Below are 19,133 nucleotides of genomic sequence, written 5' to 3'. Positions count from 1 at the left end.
TCAGTGTCTTGTATTCAGGGTAAAATGTCGATGACGGTTCTTCCCACTATGTAGTTTTGTTCAAGATTCGGCCATTTTAAAGTTGTGATTAACAGGAGGCACTGATTGGTCAGGTTTTTCTTATTCCAGAATCACATTAATCCTGCCATTTGAATTCTGCAAAATTCTGTAGCAATTGACAATGCACTTTGTGGATTTCTACTGAACTGATGATAGCCAATATTTGATGATCTGTGCATAGGGTTTTGTTTAAATAAGAGTCGCTTTCACTTTTGGAATGCTCATCTTGTAGGGATAAAGTGAAAAAGGTTGACTTGCATTAGTCCTGGAAAAGCTGATGACTGAAGTGAACAGAACAACTGAAAGAAATGTTGAAAGGGGCTAAGCAACATGGAGCTACACAGGTCAATGGAAGGGATTGCCTGATTGCCATTGTCTTCCTGCACTGTCTGGAATTGCAATGGTTCTTTGGGGACCATGGGTCTTTTTTTATGCACTCATGGGATGTGGACCAGCATTTATTGACCACCCCGAATTGCCCTTGAGAAGGTGGTGGTGAGCAGCCTTCTTGAATACAGCTGAGTGGCTTGCTAGGCCACTTCAGAGGGCAGTTAAGAGTCAACCACATTGCTGTGGAACTGGAATCACACGTAGGCCAGACTGGGTAAGGACGGCAGATTTCCTTCCCTAAAGGACGTTTGTGAACCAGATGGTGTTTTTACAATAATCCAGTCATTTCATGGTCGATCACCTAAACTGATACTAGCTTTTTAATCCAGTTTTATTTAATTGAATTTAAATTCCCCCAGCTGCCATGGTGGGACTTGAACTCATGTCTCTGCATCATGGTCCAGAGGTCCAAACCTCTGGATTGCCAGTCCAGTAACTTAATCACTATGTTACCATATCTACATGGCTGATGCTGCTGAATTGGAATTTTACAAATTTTTGTAAGTTGGTACTACCTTGGTTTCAGTGCCTTTAACTGGACTGGGGGTACAAATTCAGATCAAATTGAGCCAGGTTTGAACAAATTCTTCTTTAAGCCATTGTAGAAGACATATATAGTCATATAATTATTACTGATACTTTCCGGTCAATGCTAAGCAGTTTCAGGTATGCATGTTAACGTGAAGTGGCAGTATAATCCAAATGTGAGACACTGATCTGGCGTCCAATTGTTCTAAAACAAAATAGTCAGAGTCCTGGTTTGAATTTGCACTGGGTACAGTATAACTCCAATCCAGTATGAATCCAGGATTTTAAAAATGCCTAGGTCATTTGATGTCTCCTGTTTTATCTCCTATTGTCCCCGTGGTGGGCAGTAGAGCTGTTCCTGTGTATCTAAGTATATCCGCGCAGAGATCGGTTGTTACCGCAACTCAGCTTAAGGTTGACCTGGGGGCTGCTAACTGTATCTTACAGCACTCAGATTAGTAGCTTCACCAGATCTGTAGCATTCCACAGGTCTCTGGGATTTGGACACATAAATATCATCAAGGTGGGCTCTTCTTTCATTGAATTGATATATTTTTCTGGCAGGGAGATACTGGGCGTCCAGGCAGTCCTGGTCTACTTGGAGAAAACGGTCGACCAGGTCAAGCAGGTCCACCTGGCCCAGGGGGACCACCGGGGCCACCAGGGCCACCGGGACTACCGGGAGCACCAGGGTCTAAAAGAGGAACAGGCTGGTTTGGAACTGAGGTGAGTTCCTTTTATATTTACATGAATGTGGAGACATGGGTTTGTTACATTTGCATTTGATGTGTTGTTTATAACTTTCATTTAGTTTAAACCTATTTTTAGGGTACATTTTTATGAAGCATGTGGGCTATGGGGAATGGGAAAGATCCCTACGTTTACACCAAGTATTTCACCAAGCGCATGTGAATTAGGTGTGGGATAGAGGCACAGAATCAGTGCTGTAACACAGCAGGCATGGAGCCAGTGCTGTAACGCAGCAGGCGCGGAGCCAGTGCTGTAACGCAGCAGGCGCGGAGCCAGTGCTGTAACGCAGGAGGCGCGGAGCCAGTGCTGTAACGCAGGAGGCACGGAGCCAGTGCTGTAACGCAGGATGGATGGAGCCAGTGCTGTAACGCAGGAGGCACGGAGCCAGTGCTGTAACGCAGGAGGCACGGAGCCAGTGCTGTAACGCAGCAGGCGCGGAGCCAGTGCTGTAACACAGAAGGCACGGAGCCAGTGCTGTAACGCAGCAGGCGCGGAGCCAGTGCTGTAACACAGGAGGCACGGAGCCAGTGCTGTAACACAGGAGGCACGGAGCCAGTGCTGTAACACAGGATGGATGGAGCCAGTGTTGTAACACAGGAGGCACGGAGCCAGTGCTGTAACACAGAAGGCACGGAGCCAGTGCTGTAACGCAGGATGGATGGAGCCAGTGTTGTAACACAGGAGGCACGGAGCCAGTGCTGTAACACAGGAGGCACGGATGTGGTGCTGTAACACAGGAGGCACGGAGTCAGTGCTGTAACGCAGAAGGCACGGAGACGGTGCTGTAACGCAGAAGGCACGGAGTCAGTGCTGTAACACAGAAGGCTCGGAGCCAGTGTTGTAACACAGGAGGCACGGAGCCAGTGCTGTAACACAGGATGGATGGAGCCAGTGTTGTAACACAGGAGGCACGGAGCCAGTGCTGTAACACAGAAGGCACGGAGCCAGTGCTGTAACGCAGGATGGATGGAGCCAGTGTTGTAACACAGGAGGCACGGAGCCAGTGCTGTAACACAGGAGGCACGGATGTGGTGCTGTAACACAGGAGGCACGGAGTCAGTGCTGTAACGCAGAAGGCACGGAGACGGTGCTGTAACGCAGAAGGCACGGAGTCAGTGCTGTAACACAGAAGGCACGGAGATGGTGCTGTAACACAGGAGGCACGGAGTCAGTGCTGTAACGCAGAAGGCACGGAGATGGTGCTGTAACACAGGAGGCACGGATGTGGTGCTGTAACACAGGAGGCACGGAGTCAGTGCTGTAACGCAGAAGGCACGGAGATGGTGCTGTAACACAGGAGGCACGGAGTCAGTGCTGTAACGCAGAAGACACGGAGCCGGTGCTGTAACGCAGAAGGCACGGAGCCGGTGCTGTAACGCAGAAGGCACGGAGCCAGTGCTGTAACACAGAAGGCTCGGAGCCAGTGCTATAACACAGGAGGCATGGAGCCAGTGCTGTAACACAGAAGGCTCGGAGCCAGTGCTGTAACGCAGAAGGCATGGAGCCAGTGCTGTAACGCAGAAGGCACGGAGCCAGTGCTGTAACACAGAAGGCTCGGAGCCAGTGCTGTAACGCAGAAGGCATGGAGCCAGTGCTGTAACGCAGAAGGCACGGAGCCAGTGCTGTAACGCAGAAGGCACGGAGCCAGTGCTGTAACACAGGAGGCTCGGAGCCAGTGCTGTAACACAGAAGGCACGGAGCCAGTGCTGTAACACAGAAGGCTCGGAGCATGTGCTATAACACAGAAGGCACGGAGCCAGTGCTGTAACACAGGAGGCTCGGAGCCAGTGCTGTAACACAGAAGGCACGGAGCCAGTGCTATAACACAGAAGGCACGGAGCCAGTGCTGTAACACAGAAGGCTCGGAGCATGTGCTATAACACAGAAGGCACGGAGCCAGTGCTGTAACACAGGAGGCTCGGAGCCAGTGCTGTAACACAGAAGGCACGGAGCCAGTGCTGTAACACAGAAGGCTCGGAGCCAGTGCTGTAACACAGAAGGCTCGGAGCCAGTGCTATAACACAGAAGGCACGGAGCCAGTGCTATAACACAGAAGGCACGGAGCCAGTGCTGTAACACAGAAGGCTCGGAGCCAGTGCTGTAACACAGGAGGCTCGGAGCCAGTGCTGTAACACAGAAGGCTCGGAGCCAGTGCTGTAACACAGGAGGCACGGAGCCAGTGCTGTAACGCAGAAGGCTCGGAACCAGTGCTGTAACACAGAAGGCTCGGAGCCAGTGCTGTAACGCTGAAGGCTCGGAGCCAGTGCTATAACACAGGAGGCACGGAGCCAGTGCTGTAACACAGAAGGCACGGAGTCAGTGCTGTAACACAGGAGGCACGGAGCCAGTGCTGTAACACAGAAGGCACGGAGCCAGTGCTGTAACACAGGAGGCACGGAGCCAGTGCTGTAACACAGAAGGCACGGAGTCAGTGCTGTAACACAGGAGGCACGGAGCCAGTGCTGTAACACAGGAGGCACGGAGCCAGTGCTGTAACACAGGAGGCACGGAGCCAGTGCTGTAACGCAGAAGGCACGGAGCCAGTGCTGTTACACAGAAGGCTCGGAGCCAGTGCTGTAACGCAGGAGGCACGGAGCCAGTGCTGTAACACAGAAGGCTCGGAGCCAGTGCTATAACACAGGAGGCACGGAGCCAGTGCTGTAACACAGAAGGCACGGAGTCAGTGCTATAACACAGGAGGCACGGAGCCAGTGCTGTAACACAGAAGGCACGGAGCCAGTGCTGTTACACAGAAGGCTCGGAGCCAGTGCTGTAACGCAGGAGGCACGGAGCCAGTGCTGTAACACAGAAGGCTCGGAGCCAGTGCTATAACACAGGAGGCACGGAGCCAGTGCTGTAACACAGAAGGCACGGAGTCAGTGCTGTAACACAGAAGGCTCGGAGCCAGTGTTGTAACACAGAAGGCTCGGAGACGGTGCTGTAACGCAGCGGGCACCATGCCATTATTGTAATAAAATTAGGGCTAAACGTGTTATGTAGTTTACAATTAAAATTAAAATAAAGTTTGAAATAGAGGCAGAAGTAAAACTAAAAGTTATCTGTGACTACCAGTGTTGCTCACAACTTTTGGGAGAGACAAATAAAGGGAGATAAATTTGTCTTGTGCAGTGGTGCAAACGAGCAACATTGGATCAGCCTCCACTTATATGCAGTTGACGACAATGGAACTGAATATCTGACTGAGGATAATGGACAGTCTCTCTGATATCGCCCATTTTGCATCATTCCCTGAGACAAATTTTTACTCCGAAGTGTCCCAGTTTATTATTTCTGAACATTTCTTGTGATCTCACAAGTTGTGTGAGAAATAAAACAATTCAATTATTTCTAAAATACAAATTTTCAGTAATTTCAGAAAAGTCTCCAGCTAAAATGAAATTATTTTCGAGATTAGAAGTCACATATAACTAAAGAATGGCACTTCCTAAAGGGACTATAGGGCTGATGTTACCAAGTTCTTCTCCTGGAGTGTAACAACATTTGCTTTATTTGTCGATTTCTGCTGTGGGAAAGAACAGGAAGAGCTAGGAATCATTTTTTGTTTTCTTAGATATACAATAATATCCATTTTTCTTTTTCAGAGTGAAGAAGTTTCTGGAGCCCCTGGCAAACCTGGTAAACCTGGTTTAAATGGACCTCCAGGCCCAAGAGTAAGAGTTTGGCTTAATAACCCTTAAAATCTGTTTGTTTGTATAACAAAAGAACTTGCATTAATATAACTCATTATCAGGTCTCTCAGGAAGTTCCAAAGCTCTTCTCACGAGTTATTTTTGAACTGTGATGTCAGCAAAAGTGGCCATTTTGTGCACAGTATAGTCCTACAAACAGGAGTAAGTTGATTGTGCAGTTAGTCTGTTTTTGGTGGTGTTGATGGAGGAATGAATGTTGGCCACAGCACCAGGAGAATTCCTCTACACTTTGTATACATTGTGCCTTGACAATCACTAGATCCTTGGGATCCATAACTATCGCTGGACAGGCAGGGCTGTGGCCTACTATTTCATCCAAAGCCCTCCCCCACTACAGCTCTGAAGTATCAGCAAGATTCTAGCGCTTAGGTCCTGGGACAGGTTTGGGGACGTTTGACCCCACAACTTTCTGACTCATAGGCTGGGGTGTTACCAATTTGCTTTAAGGTGACATTTAAACCTGCAGGAGGAATTAAATGGGAAACTTCTCATGTCACCAAGCTCAATTATTGGATACTTAACCCTCAGGACGGTTGGATGGTACAGTGGGTCATCCTTATGTCAGCCTGTGGCTCAGTTGGTGACATTCTTGCCCCTGAGTCATAGGGTTGTGGGTTCAAGTCCCACTCCAGAGACCTGAACACATCATCTCGTCTGACACTCCCAGTGCAGTACTGCGGGACAGCTGCAAAGTCGGAGGTGCTGTCTGTCGGATGAGACGTTAAACTGAGGCCCCGACTGTCCTCTCAGGTAGATGTAAAAGATCCCATGGCACTATTCGAAGAAGAGCAGGGGAGTTCTCTCCGGTGTCCTGACCAATATTTATCCCTCAACCAACGTCACCAAACCAGATGATCTGGTCATTATCACACTGCTGCTTGCGGGAGCTTGCTGTGTGCCAATTGGCTGCAGCGTTTCCCATGTTACAACAGTGACTACACTTCCAATATAATTAATTGGCTGCAAATCGCTTTGGGACATCCTGAGGTTACAAAAAGTGTTATATAAATGGAAGTGATACACCATCCCTGTCTTTGGTCACTGTTTGAAGCTGAACTGTTTGCAATCTTGGCATCCTATTTGACCCAGAGATGAGCTTTCAACCATATATCAGCGTTATCCCTAAAGGCACCTACTTCCACCTCCATCACATTGCATGATCCTGCCCTGCCTCAGCTCATCTGCCGCTCAAATCCATAATCCATGCCTTTGTATCCTTTAAACTTGACTCTTCCTATGCTCCCCTGACTGGTCTCCTATCTTCCACAAATTTGAGCTCATCCAAAACTCGTACTGCTGGTATTCTGACTCACACCAACTCCCATTCACTCATCACCCCTGTGCTCATCGATCTACATTGACTCAGAGGGCTGAATTAATGGAGGCGGCAGTGACGAAGATTATTGATGAAGGAAGGGCAGTGGATGTTATCTATATGGACTTTAGTAAAGCCTTTGACAAGGTCCCGCATGGCAGACTGGTACAAAAGGTGAAGTCACACGGGATCAGAGGTGAGCTGGCAAGATGGATACAGAACTGGCTCAGTCATAGAAGACAGAGGGTAGCAGTGGATGGGTGTTTTTCTGAATGGAGGGATGTGACTAGTGGTGTTCCGCAGGGATCAGTGCTGGGATCTTTGCTGTTTGTAGTATATATAAATGATTTGGAGGAAAATGTAGCTGGTCTGATTAGTAAGTTTGAGGACGACACAAAGGTTGGTGGAGTTGCGGATAATGTTGAGGATTGTCAGAGGATACAGCAGGATATAGATCGGTTGGAGACTTGGGCGGAGAAATGGCAGATGGAGTTTAATCCGGACAAATGTGAGGTAATGCATTTTGGAAGGTCTAATGCAGGTGGGAGGTATACAGTAAATGGCAGAACCCTTAGGAGTATTGACAGGCAGAGAGATCTGGGCGTACAGGTCCACAGGTCACTGAAAGTGGCAACGCAGGTGGATAAGGTTGTCAAGAAGGCATACGGCATGCTTGCCTTCATCGGTCGGGGCATAGAGTATAAAAATTGGCAAGTCATGTTGCAGCTGTACAGAACCTTAGTTAGGCCACACTTAGAATATTGCGTGCAATTCTGGTTGCCACACTACCAGAAGGACGTGGAGGCTTTGGAAAGGGTACAGAGGAGGTTTACCAGGATGTTGCCAGGTCTGGAGGGCATTAGCTATGAGGAGAGGTTGGAAAAACTCGGATTGTTTTCACTGGAACGACGGAGGTGGAGGGGCGACATGATAGAGGTTTACAAAGTTATGAGCGGCATGGACAGAGTGGATAGTCAGAAGCTTTTTCCCAGGGTGGAAGAGTCAGTTACTAGGGGACATAGGCTTAAGGTGCGAGGGGCAAAGTTTAGAGGGGATGTGCGAGGCAAGTTTTTTACACAGAGGGTGGTGAGTGCCTGGAACTTGTTGCCGGGGGAGGTGATGGAAGCAGATACGATAGCGACGTTTAAGAGACATCTTGACAAATACATGAATAGGAAGGGAATAGAGGGATATGGGCCCCGGAAGTGCAGAAGGTGTTAGTTTAGGTAGGCATCAAGATTGGCGCAGGCTTGGAGGGCCGAATGGCCTGTTCCTGTGCTGTACTGTTCTTTGTTCTTTGTCCCAAAAATACCAGCGCCAGCAGGTGTGCCAGTTTCCCAACCCTGTTCCCGGTGCTGGCCATTTTTGCCGAGGCAGGTTTGGAGCCGGCAGCATTATCCGACCCCATGAGGCAGCTAGCCAATTAGGCTCATTAAGAGCCTTTGTAACCAGGTGTAAAGGAGGCCGAATGGGATTTTCCAGTTGGCCTCCAGTTTCCTGATGCGACAGGGCGACGGTTTTACTGCCTGGAAGCGGGCGCCCGGTGGCAGGTCAGAAGGCCATTGCTCCAGGTAAGCCTACAGGTCCTCCCTGCCTACCTGGGTGTGGATGCAGTTAAAGGCTGTCTTTTAGAGGGATTTCTCTGCACCCCCAACCCCTCCCCACAGTGGTGGCCTGGCTGCTTTTTCTGTTTGTTAATTAAATTTTTTAAAGTGTTGGTGAGAGGGTGCCTCCATGTTGAAGCCCCCTCTCAATTACTTACCCTTTACTGCAGCCTGCTGCTCCTCTCAAGCTACAAGGCCTCTGATTGGTCCTTCAGCTTCAAGACCCTTCCCATCGTCCTTAATTGGGGAGGGAACCTGGCCCCATGTTAATTAATGGTGAACCCTGGTCAAAATTCCAAAGAGTGACTGTTTCTCCCCCCAGGGCAGTTTCGGGACCTGGAAATAATCGCGACTCCTGTTTCCTGCCCCTGAAGCAAAAATTCAGACCCCAGTCTCGCAATGCCTCTCGTTTAAAATTCTCAACCTTGTTTTCAATTCTCTCCATGGCCTCGCCCCTCACTTACTCTGTAATCTCCTCCAGTCCTACAACCCTCTGAGATCCCTGCACTCTTCCAATTCTGGCTTGTTACGCATCTCTGATTTTCATTGGTCCACCATAGGCAGCCAAAACATTAGCTGCCTTGTCCTTGCATTCTGGACCCTTGACCTCCCTCCTAAACCTCTCTGCCTTTCTACCTCTCTTGTCCTTTAAGATGCTCCTTAAAACCTACTTCCTGTCCTATTATCTCCTTATGTGCTCGGTCAAGTTTTTTTTAATAAAGCCCCTGTGAAGTGCCGTGCGGCGTTTTACTACGTTAAAAGTGATTGCTTATGATAAATACATTCACTACAACATGCTGCTCAAACAGAGCAAGAAGCTGCTTTAATTGCCAGTCTGTACTGAGATGGCTGATCTCAGCTGGAGTGGGAATAGAGAAATTACAATCAGCCTCTGAAAATTGGAGGGGGTAGTACTATAAGTAATATTGTCCACTAACAGTTTTAATTACACTTCATTTTTAGCCCTGATTTTATACGAAATTAAATAATTTCTCAACAAAAACCTATGGACAGACCTGACCTGACGTGCAGTGAACTCAATTCCAGGAATTTAGACAACACACTCAGTAACAGCCGAATCTACATCGTTAGATAGTGCCATCTACTGGGTTTAGTCAATAACTAGTACCATTGTAATTCACCACGCGACAGTCCTTATATCCAATTAGCTTCTTAAATTCTTAAACTACCCTGTTTTGAAGCTCAAGATCCTGGAATTACACCTGACACATTAATCTCCAGATGATTAATGTGTCTGAAATTCCTCTCTCTGCTATTGTAGCACCAATATTAACTGGGTCACACTGTCGGATTAGATACCAGCCTTTCTTCTTTTTCTGCTGAGTTCAAATACAGCCCAGATATAGTTTTCCTCTGTCTGCTAGCTGCCATGGTGCTATGTCGAATGGTGTTGGGCAGTCTTAATTGTTTTCTGTTCCTCTGTTCTAGGGCTTACCAGGTGAGACTGGTTTAACAGGAAATCCAGGGCCCCGTGGACCAGTAGGACCTCTGGTCAGTATCACATGATATAACATTGAGTGATTAGACATTGATGTTTAACGGTGCTTTTCCCTCCCTAGTGTGTTAGTGCAGAAGTCAATAACGTTCACCAAATCACAGATTCCAATGCAGCACAATATCAGCATCAAATGTGCCGGCACACACATGCACACTCAAACAAGTAGGTACACATAGGTACGCAGAGGCACATACAAACACAATGGGTATTATCTCTAGATATCACCACTATTAGTTATACAGAGCCAAAATAAACAGACTATTCAACTGCAACAGCCATCATGTACATTGCCCACAGGATTCGCTGGAGGATGACCAGGCACAGGATATTCCGAAGAAGGGTCACTGACCCGAAACGTTAACTCTGCTTCTCTTTCCACAGATGCTGCCAGACCTGCTGAGTGAATCCAGCATTTCTTGTTTTTGTTACAGGATATTCCTCGCCATGGTCCATGACATTGAAGCCAATTGGAATGCTCTCTCAGCACAGAATTGCCTGATATGTACTCAGGAGCACATTACTGGCTGTATTTACCTTCGGTTAAAGGGCTGCTATTAAAGACCTGCTCGGGTATAAAATTGAAACCCGACCCGACCATAACCAACCCGGACCCGACTCGGGCCCGAGTCCTTTAATTTTTTTCACGCCCGACCGACCCGACCCGACACGAATATCGTTCATCCGTTCGGGCAGCAGGTTTCCCTGCAGAGGAGTTGTAGAGAATCATGGGTGAGGTTGATCACATGAATTCCCACAGGCAGCACTGTCCAGCCCGACCTGACCCGAGCCCGAATGCTGGACTCAAACATGTTGACGGGTCTCGTCGGGTTTGGGTCGGGTGCAGCCAAGCTTTAGCTCCTATCTCAGTTTCTATCTAGATTGTATAAAGGATTTTGACAATTAAGACTACACTTAATCGCTCCACCATTGGTAGCCGTGCCTTCAGTTGCCTAGGCCCCAAACTCAGGAATTCCAGCTCTAAACCTCTCTGCCTCTCTAACTCTCTCTCTTCCATTAAGACGCTCCATAAAAACTGCCTTAATATCATCTTATGGAGCTTGGTGTCAGATTTTGTTAAAGAACAGTCCTGTGAAAAGCCTTGGGGCATTTTACTGCATTAAAGGCACCTCCATATCATCGCCCAACTTTGCCCCTGTCTCAGCTCATCTGCTGCTGAAACCCTCATTCATGCCTTTGTTACCTCTAGACTTGACTATTCCAACACACTCATGGCTGGTCTCCCACAGTCTACCCTCCGTAAACTTGAGGTTATCCAAAACCCTGCTGCCCGTGTCTTAACTCGCACCAAGTCCCATTCCCCTATCACCCCTGTGCTCGCTGACCTATACTGGCTCCCGGTCAAGAAATGTCTTAATTTTAAAATTCTCATCCATCCTCCCTACACCTCTGCACCTCACTTTCCTCCTTCAAGACACTCCTTAAAACCTACCTCTTTGACCAAGTATTGGTCATCTGACCTAATATCTCCTTTTATAGCTCAGTGTCATACTTTGTTTTATAATACTCCTGTAGAGCACCTTGGGACATTTTATTACGTTAAAGGAGCTATGTAAATATAAGATGTTGTTGTGTTTAATATTATGCTGGTTAACTCACATTTACGTTACTTTGGTAGGGACAAAAAGGAGACAATGGGGATCCAGGGCCCAAGGTCAGTATCTGATTCATTCAGAGATTTAAACCATTCAATGGAAAGTTATACAATGGAAATTAGGATGCTGAGCATCAGTGCCTATAAATAGCAGCTTGATCTGGCTAAAAGAATGATTAAATTAAATATGAATTTCTGGAGCTGGAGTCTTGGTACTCGTGGAACATGGCCTGTGCAACAATTGGTATATTTTTTGTGTCTTATTACACTCCTGTGAAGCACCTTGGAATGTTTTACTATGTTAAAGATGCTATATAAGTGCAAATTGTTTCTAGTAATTGATTTCTTTATGGTGGGGGTGATGTTATAGAGGGCACACCTCACAATGCAATAACCCCATGTTTCGTGGGCCCAATTTACACCAAGGCCTGACAGTGACGTGTTTTTTAAAGAAAGTATCAGAGAACGCAGACTAAGGTTGGATATTGGACCAAATTCCCTCTGAACCAGGCACAACACTGGCTCCAGCAAAAGAAAAATGATCACCAGCAAAGTTGCTGCAGTCAACCCTCTACTTGTGTCCATTCCTGGGGTCAATTATATTGCTGTCGAATATGCACTTCCTGCCAACTAAAACGTTTCCCTTTTGTGTTTTACTTTTTACTCCCTCAGAAACACTGGATTAAAAAAAATATTTATCGGACCTTTCTATTTGTCTAGGGTGAAGCAGGACAGCAAGGACATCCAGGGGTTGGCTATCCTGGAGCAAAGGTAATGCTGACTGTTTACACGGAGAGCAATAATGGATATTGTTGTTGTTCTAGCCGTTGCCATAAGATTCTTTGTGTTATTTTAAGCAAAACAATGAGGTACGTGGATTCCAGGTCCTTGAAGATCTCTAAAGGGTTTAATAAAAGCTAAACTAGTATACACAATAGAGAGCAAACTATATACAGAACCTTTGTCCAGAGTGTTACAGTGCAGAGTGAACATGAGTACTAGTCACATGACTACATCATGGTACTTAGCACATTAACATACTGAGTTCTTAAAGGGACATCACTCTTGAAGCAATCATACAACAGCCATGGTCCCAAAGGCCCATAGGCGTCTCTCTACATTAGAGCGAGAAAGTTGGTGATATATAGCTTGAGGGGCACCACTCCTGAAATGTGGGGCAAGGCAAGGAGGCAGGCCTCCATGAACTACCACAGCTGGTAGGGGGATTGAACCCGCGCTGTTGGCAAATGGATATTTAGCGATGATTAACAAGGAATACTGGCGAGTGGTTTATTCAGAGAATAGTGGCTACTGGGGAGTGATTATAGTGAAAATGTCTGGGAATGATAATACTGATGACACTAGGGAATGATGATACTGAGGACACTGGTGAGTGATTATACAGAGAATAGTGTATATTGGGGAGTGATTATACAAGGAATAATAGATACTCAGAATGATTACATAGCTAAAGTAAATAACTCATCCTTTATTACAAATATACTCTTGATGGTTTTCTTGTTATGGAATAATAATCAATCTAACTGATAAAGTTGCAGTGCTTACTTCACAATCATTAATCTTCAGTCTTCACTGAGAACAACATATCAACATCCTGATATGGTCATATAGTTACATGACAACTGAAAGCGGTTGTTCCAGGAGCTGAGATACTGAAAAGTTTTTGAACTAAGCCATGAGAGGCCTGACAACCCATTCCCATTTTGGTTTCTGCAAAGGAATCTGCTGCTCATTTATCATCAAATAATTCACTACACTTCACATTCCTATCCAGTAACCAGCTTAAAGTAATAGTTGCTGCAACTGGAGAAGCAGCAGGTTAGTTTGGTGTGGAAAATTTCTGGATTATAGACAGATATCCCCTACAGCTGCTGCTAAACAACAGTCAGACTTTAGAAATGAGATCTTGATTATCAGACAGTGGCCACTCAGATGGAACCCTCTGTTGTCTGGAGGTTCACAGATGTTTCAACGGAGAACACGTTGACTTTTGTTGAACAATTGTTATGACATCAGTGAGACCGTTAACGTTAAAACATGCGTAATGAGCTCCCCAGACGAATTTAAAGAATTACACAAGATTTCATGTTTTAAGACTTTTATTATAACAACTAAATTTTAAAAAAACATTAACAAAATAGTACTTTGTAAGTAGTTGATACCCCAAATTACAGAGAAAGGTATTTTCTTCCCTTATTAAAACACTTGAAAACCTCACACCACACTTATACGTTACACAGTCCTCCTTGATGGCAAAACCGTTGCAGCTAAAAGTCTCAAACTGTTCCCAATTGCAATGGGTTGGATCTCCCAGCCTTTCTCAGAGTCAGTGTCCTCTCTTCTCACTTCCTCCGAGCACTTTTGACCTGGACATCTGTGAATAAGGGATCTCTGATGATCCCATTGGTCTTTTCTTCTCCACAAACCTTGACTTTCAAAACAGGTTCAAGTCTTCACAGCCTTTCACTGTATCAGTCTTCTGAGAACAGGTATTCCCTCTCTCTCTCCTCTCCGAGACTGCCACTCCTGGTCTTCTCCTGGTCTTCCTTACACCCTGTCTGTCTTTGGTAAATCTGTTGAATTTATCCGGAATCAAAAGTCAATAGCCTATTGTCTTTTCCAATATGCAAAGTCCACAAGTCTGGCTACAGCAAAGCCACCTGGGCACGTATTCGTAATGGCAATTCACACTTACATATCAGAATCACTGACTCCTTGTTTATGATCTGAATGTCTGGGAGGGATAAAACCATTGTTCTTCAGGTGTTATACCCCTGCAGTCTCTACTTTTCAATAAGATCTTTGATCTGGGTTCTTTGTGGTCCTGGTAACCAAGATTCCTGTCTCATCTTTAAGGTGATGAGGTCATAAGAACTAGCAGCACGAGTAGGCAATTCAGCCCCTCGAGCCTGCTCCACCATTCAATACGATCATGGCTGATCTCATCTCAGCTTCAACTTCTCTTTTCTGCCTGTTCTCCATAACCCTTCAACCCTTTATGAATTAAAAATCTGTCTATCGCCTCCTTAAGTTTACTCAATGTCCCAGCATCCACCGCACTCTGGGGTAGTGAATCCCACAGACTCACAACCCTTTGTTAAAGTAATTTCTCTTCATCTCTGTTTTAAATCTGCTACCCCTTATCTCAAAACTATGACCTCTCATTCTAGATTGCCCCACAAGAGGAAACATCCTCTCTACATCTACTTTGTCAATCCCCTTAATCATCTTATATACCTCAATTAGATCTCCTCTCATTCTTCTAAACTCTAGAGAGTAAAGGCCTAAACTGCTCACTCTCTCTTCATAAGACAAACCCCTCAACCCTGGAATCAATCTATTGAACTTCCTTTGAACTGCCTCCAATGCAACTACATCCCTCTTCAAGTAAAGGGACCAAAAATGTACGCAATACTTTAGGTGCGGTCTCACTAATGCCTTGTACAGTTGCAGCAACACTTCCCTACTTTTATACTCTATTCCTTTCACAATAAATGCAAAAATTCCATTTGCCTTCCTTATTACCTGCTGTACCTGCATACTAGCTTTCTGCGATTCATGCACAAGGACACCCAGATCCCTCTGCACTGAAGCATTCTGAAATTTCTCTCCATTTAGATAATAATTTGCCTTTCTATTCTTCCAACCAAAGTGGATAGCCTCACACTTATCCACTTTAACTCCATCTGCCAAATTTTGGCCCATTCACCTAACCTATCCATATCCATTTGTAAATTTCTTATTTCTTTACTATCCCACCTATTTTAGTGTCATCTGCAAATTTGGCTATAGTACCTTCTATCCCTGCATCCAAGTCATTAATATATATTGTAAGTAGTAGGGCCCAAGGACCGAACACTGTGGCACCCCACTAGTTACATCTTGCCAAGCAAAATTGATGTGCGATCACATGACTTCACTGACTCCATCTTAAACTACATTAAAAAATCACAGTTTTTAAAAAAAGCATAATCATGTTACAAAGTCCAGCATTCCTAACACAATGGAGACTTGTTAAAAGCGTCATACTGTGATTATTTTGCTTCTATTTGAAATTCTGTCACTTGTTCTCCCCTTCTGTCTTGAAAACATAGTTCCACAGAGGGCCCTGAGTTTCTCCAGGTGTAAGCTAAGACAGTGAATGATATTGGGCTGTTTGGCTGAGATTAGATAACTTTGCAAAGACAAGGAATTTATCCTGAGCCCGTTCTCGTCAGAATGGCTTAAGTTATACCACAGGGAAACTTTACCCACTAGACCACTCGGAGAGCTATGATGGAGTTTTTCTCACTCGGAGGCCCAAACATGTTTTTTCTCCACTTTTGATCTTTCTCCCTTTTCTGAGTTTGTCCGTGTCACTCCCCTCATCCAACACTGGCGGAAATCTCAGAGAGGCGCAGGAGCAGTTGGTTGGGCTCTCTGCCTATTTTTCACATCCGGTAGCTTCCTTTCTCAAATAATTCTGTTAACTGTCTCCATGCTGGTGAATGAGACACTCTTTTCACTTTTGGCATCCCATATCAGCATGAGCAGTCCCAGCGTACAAACAACATGAACATGTTTCAGACCAAATGTCCCTGTACACTGCCATCCCAACGTACCTTAATCCCGACCTCAGAAGAACATCCTTACTTACATAGTAAATATTTCTCCCCCGGGCTACCTGTAGCGTCACTGAGCAGGCTTGTCAATTTTGGTGCTGAATTATGTGCAGTTTTGTGCTGTGACTTCATGCCCACTAGAAAGAAAGATTTGCACTTAGAGTCTCTTTCATGACCCTCAGGGCATTCAAAAGTAACACAGCCATCATATTGCGCACAGCAAGCTCCCACAAACAGAATTAGGAACTGGATTGAGACTGACCAAAGCTCAGACATTTAACAGGGAGCAAGAGAGGGAGAGAAGATGTGCGTCCATTAGTATAAGCTGGACTTCAACTTGGGTCCCTGAGAAGAAGGGGACTATTGCAACTCACAGTCTCCTGTTTCATCCCTGATGCAATTACTTTGCTATGAGAATTCCCATTTTCATTTGCCATATAGAAAGCCTTGCATTTGTATAGCACCTTCATCTCCAGATGTCCCAACGTGCTTTACAACCAATTTGGAGTGTAGCCATTGTTGTAATGTAGGAAATGCAGCAATCAAATTGTACACAGCAAGGTCCCACAAACATCAATGAGATATATAACCAGATAATCGCTTCTGGAGATGTTGGTTGAGGGATAAATATTAGCCAGTTCATCAGGCAGAACTTCACTGCTCTTCTTTGAAATAGTGCCATGGGATCTTTTACGTCTACTTGAGAGGGAAGATGTAGCATCGGTTTAACGCCTGATCCAAAAGACGGCACCTCCGACAGTGCAGCACCCTCTCAGCACCACACTGGAATGTCAGCTTAGATCTCAACATAAAGAAACATAGTCATTATAGCACTGACGTTTCTTGAGTAGGATTTGAAGCCAGAACCTTCATGACTTAGAGGCAAGAGTGCTACCCACTGGGTCACAGTTCAGATTTGGATTGTCGTAAATTATCTGACTGAATTTTTTTTAAATTTTGATAGGGTGCAAAAGGTGACATTGGACCTCCAGGGCCTGTAGGTCCAGCAGCAGTATGTCCTGATGGTTCAGAATATCCCTGCCAAGGTTACAGAGTAAGTGATAGAAAGGAAAGTTTAGATCACTTTCTTTTAATAACATTTTCCCACCAAGTCATTTATTATTTTATTCCTCATCCAGTAGATCCCCCTCTCCCTCTCCTAGCAAAATAGACCATTCGCTGGTCAAGATGCCAGTCGTCAACCTGCTGCTAGGGATGCTACCCACATTAATCTGTAATCGCCAGCTAGGCAAAGCACAAACACTCTCCAATGTAGCTTTTCCGCAGATCTTTTTCTCGTCCTGTCTTAGCCTCCACAGTTTTATCTTACTCCACTAATTCTGGACTCACCAAGTGGGGGGGGCTTTTCAGTTTTGAAGGCACATCAAACAGATGTGGAGCAATCGCACCGCCTGCTCAATTCTGGGGAGAGGCCTGAGCTATTTCCATGGTTGGCCCTCATTACAATATCTTTGGAGAGCGGCCAACGATCACTGAGTTTGGAGCGGGGTGGGGGCAGGAAATCCAGCACCTTCTCTGCAGAGCCAAGCAAGAAGTAGACCCTTAAAGCAGGAATGGCGGGGGTTGGGGGGGGGGTGGCGGTGGGTAGGGGGGAGCTGGAGGAACCAGAACCAGGTGGGGAAATCAGTGCCACTGCTGCTTTATTTTGCCATTTTAAGGGTTACCTGCAGCCATTCCATTAAGATCAGGCCACTCTATGGCCAGTCAGTTCATGCAACGCCCATTGATACTTAAAAATTGAATTGGGCTCCCACATACAGCTTTGAACCCCATCTGTATGTTCAAGTGGACTCCCACCTGTTTTGACTGCTCACCTGTTTCCCAGCCTTGGCAGGGACAGGCTGGTAAGTAGGACATCACAATTTTTGGCCCACTGTCATGTCATTCTTGCCCAATATCTGGCATAAATCACCCACATTTTTTATCTAGATGGGAAGTCAGAACATGTTGGGAGACATCTTCCCAACTTTCACATTGCTCCAAGCCCATTGAACAGGAATCACACATGATGTGGTTATTCACACAGTTTGGGGCAATAAAGGAATCCTCAGCACTCATTGTACTGATTCATATCCCAGCTCCCGGCCTAATGCGGTATTGAAGCCTGAGGCCTGATCAGGACCCCATTCGGCCAGGACACTGTAATGTTCTCCGAGAGCCCCTGTAGCACTTAGAACCAGCGCAGCAACTGTGTGCTAATCTCACTACTACCCTGGCTTTCATTTCAATCAAGAGGTCATCCCCATAATGCAGCTGGTGGACTCAAACAGGATCCCAGATGCACCACTGCCCCTTTAGAACCAGAGACGCCAGTACAAAAAAACCTGAACCTTTTCCTGTCTGGCAGCTCTTGCACGTTACCCGTGGGATTGTGGCTGGCATTTAGATAGAGAGAAAGTGAACCAAGTAGTATAGACTGCAGATGAAGTAACCGGAGAAAAGAATCTCTTGTTTCCATTGGGATGGGTCACTGGTTCCAAGTAAACTAAGATTACCAGATAGGAGGAGTCTCTCAATTATGTTGGGTCTGTTGAGTTGTAATTATATCTCTTTTTCTTTGGCTATAGGCTGAAAAAGGTGACACAGGTCCGCCAGGTGAACAGGTAAATGTCCTTTTGTTACTCTTTCAGATTTTTTAAATTAAAACTTTTAACAGATGACTTGTATGTTTTGTTTCACCCGTTGCACATACACAACAAGTTATTTTTTTTGATTCAAGGACCAGGCCAAACACCATAACCTTGGCAAATAACACATGCCTTGGCTACCTGGTAATGAAGATACTGTTGTGTTGACTCGCAGGTAGATTATACAAAGATCAGCTTCCAGTCTTAGTTAATTATTACTTGTCCATGGATGCTATCACTTCATGGTGAACCCATCAATAGCTTGGCATGTAGAAGAGACAACGTCTTGGCTTTCTTTCTTCAGTTGGCCTATCCAACTGTTAACCACCTATCTGCGATGAAGGTAATCCAGATTGGATGTGTCTTTGGAGCTTC

At 45.7% G+C, this 19,133-nt stretch overlaps 1 protein-coding gene across 3 annotated transcripts in view; it reads left to right on the top strand.

Moving 5' to 3' along the window:
- LOC137348167 (collagen alpha-1(XVIII) chain-like) overlaps positions 1 to 19,133 on the top strand; it is an 80,642-nt gene that overhangs the window by 29,763 nt on the left and 31,746 nt on the right. For 2 of the 3 annotated variants that reach the window (XM_068013460.1, XM_068013459.1), the window contains exons 8-14: positions 1,543 to 1,704; positions 5,331 to 5,399; positions 9,807 to 9,869; positions 11,513 to 11,548; positions 12,209 to 12,259; positions 17,075 to 17,164; positions 18,699 to 18,734. In XM_068013460.1, the coding sequence (XP_067869561.1) occupies positions 1,543 to 1,704; positions 5,331 to 5,399; positions 9,807 to 9,869; positions 11,513 to 11,548; positions 12,209 to 12,259; positions 17,075 to 17,164; positions 18,699 to 18,734 (507 nt within the window). The remainder of the gene's footprint in view (positions 1 to 1,542; positions 1,705 to 5,330; positions 5,400 to 9,806; positions 9,870 to 11,512; positions 11,549 to 12,208; positions 12,260 to 17,074; positions 17,165 to 18,698; positions 18,735 to 19,133) is intronic. The other variant, XM_068013461.1, reaches the window with a different exon arrangement.

The sequence above is a fragment of the Heterodontus francisci genome, chromosome 33, assembly GCF_036365525.1.
Source record: "Heterodontus francisci isolate sHetFra1 chromosome 33, sHetFra1.hap1, whole genome shotgun sequence".
Classification (NCBI taxonomy): Eukaryota; Metazoa; Chordata; class Chondrichthyes; order Heterodontiformes; family Heterodontidae; genus Heterodontus; species Heterodontus francisci.
This window is presented reverse-complemented; position numbering and strand designations above follow the sequence as displayed.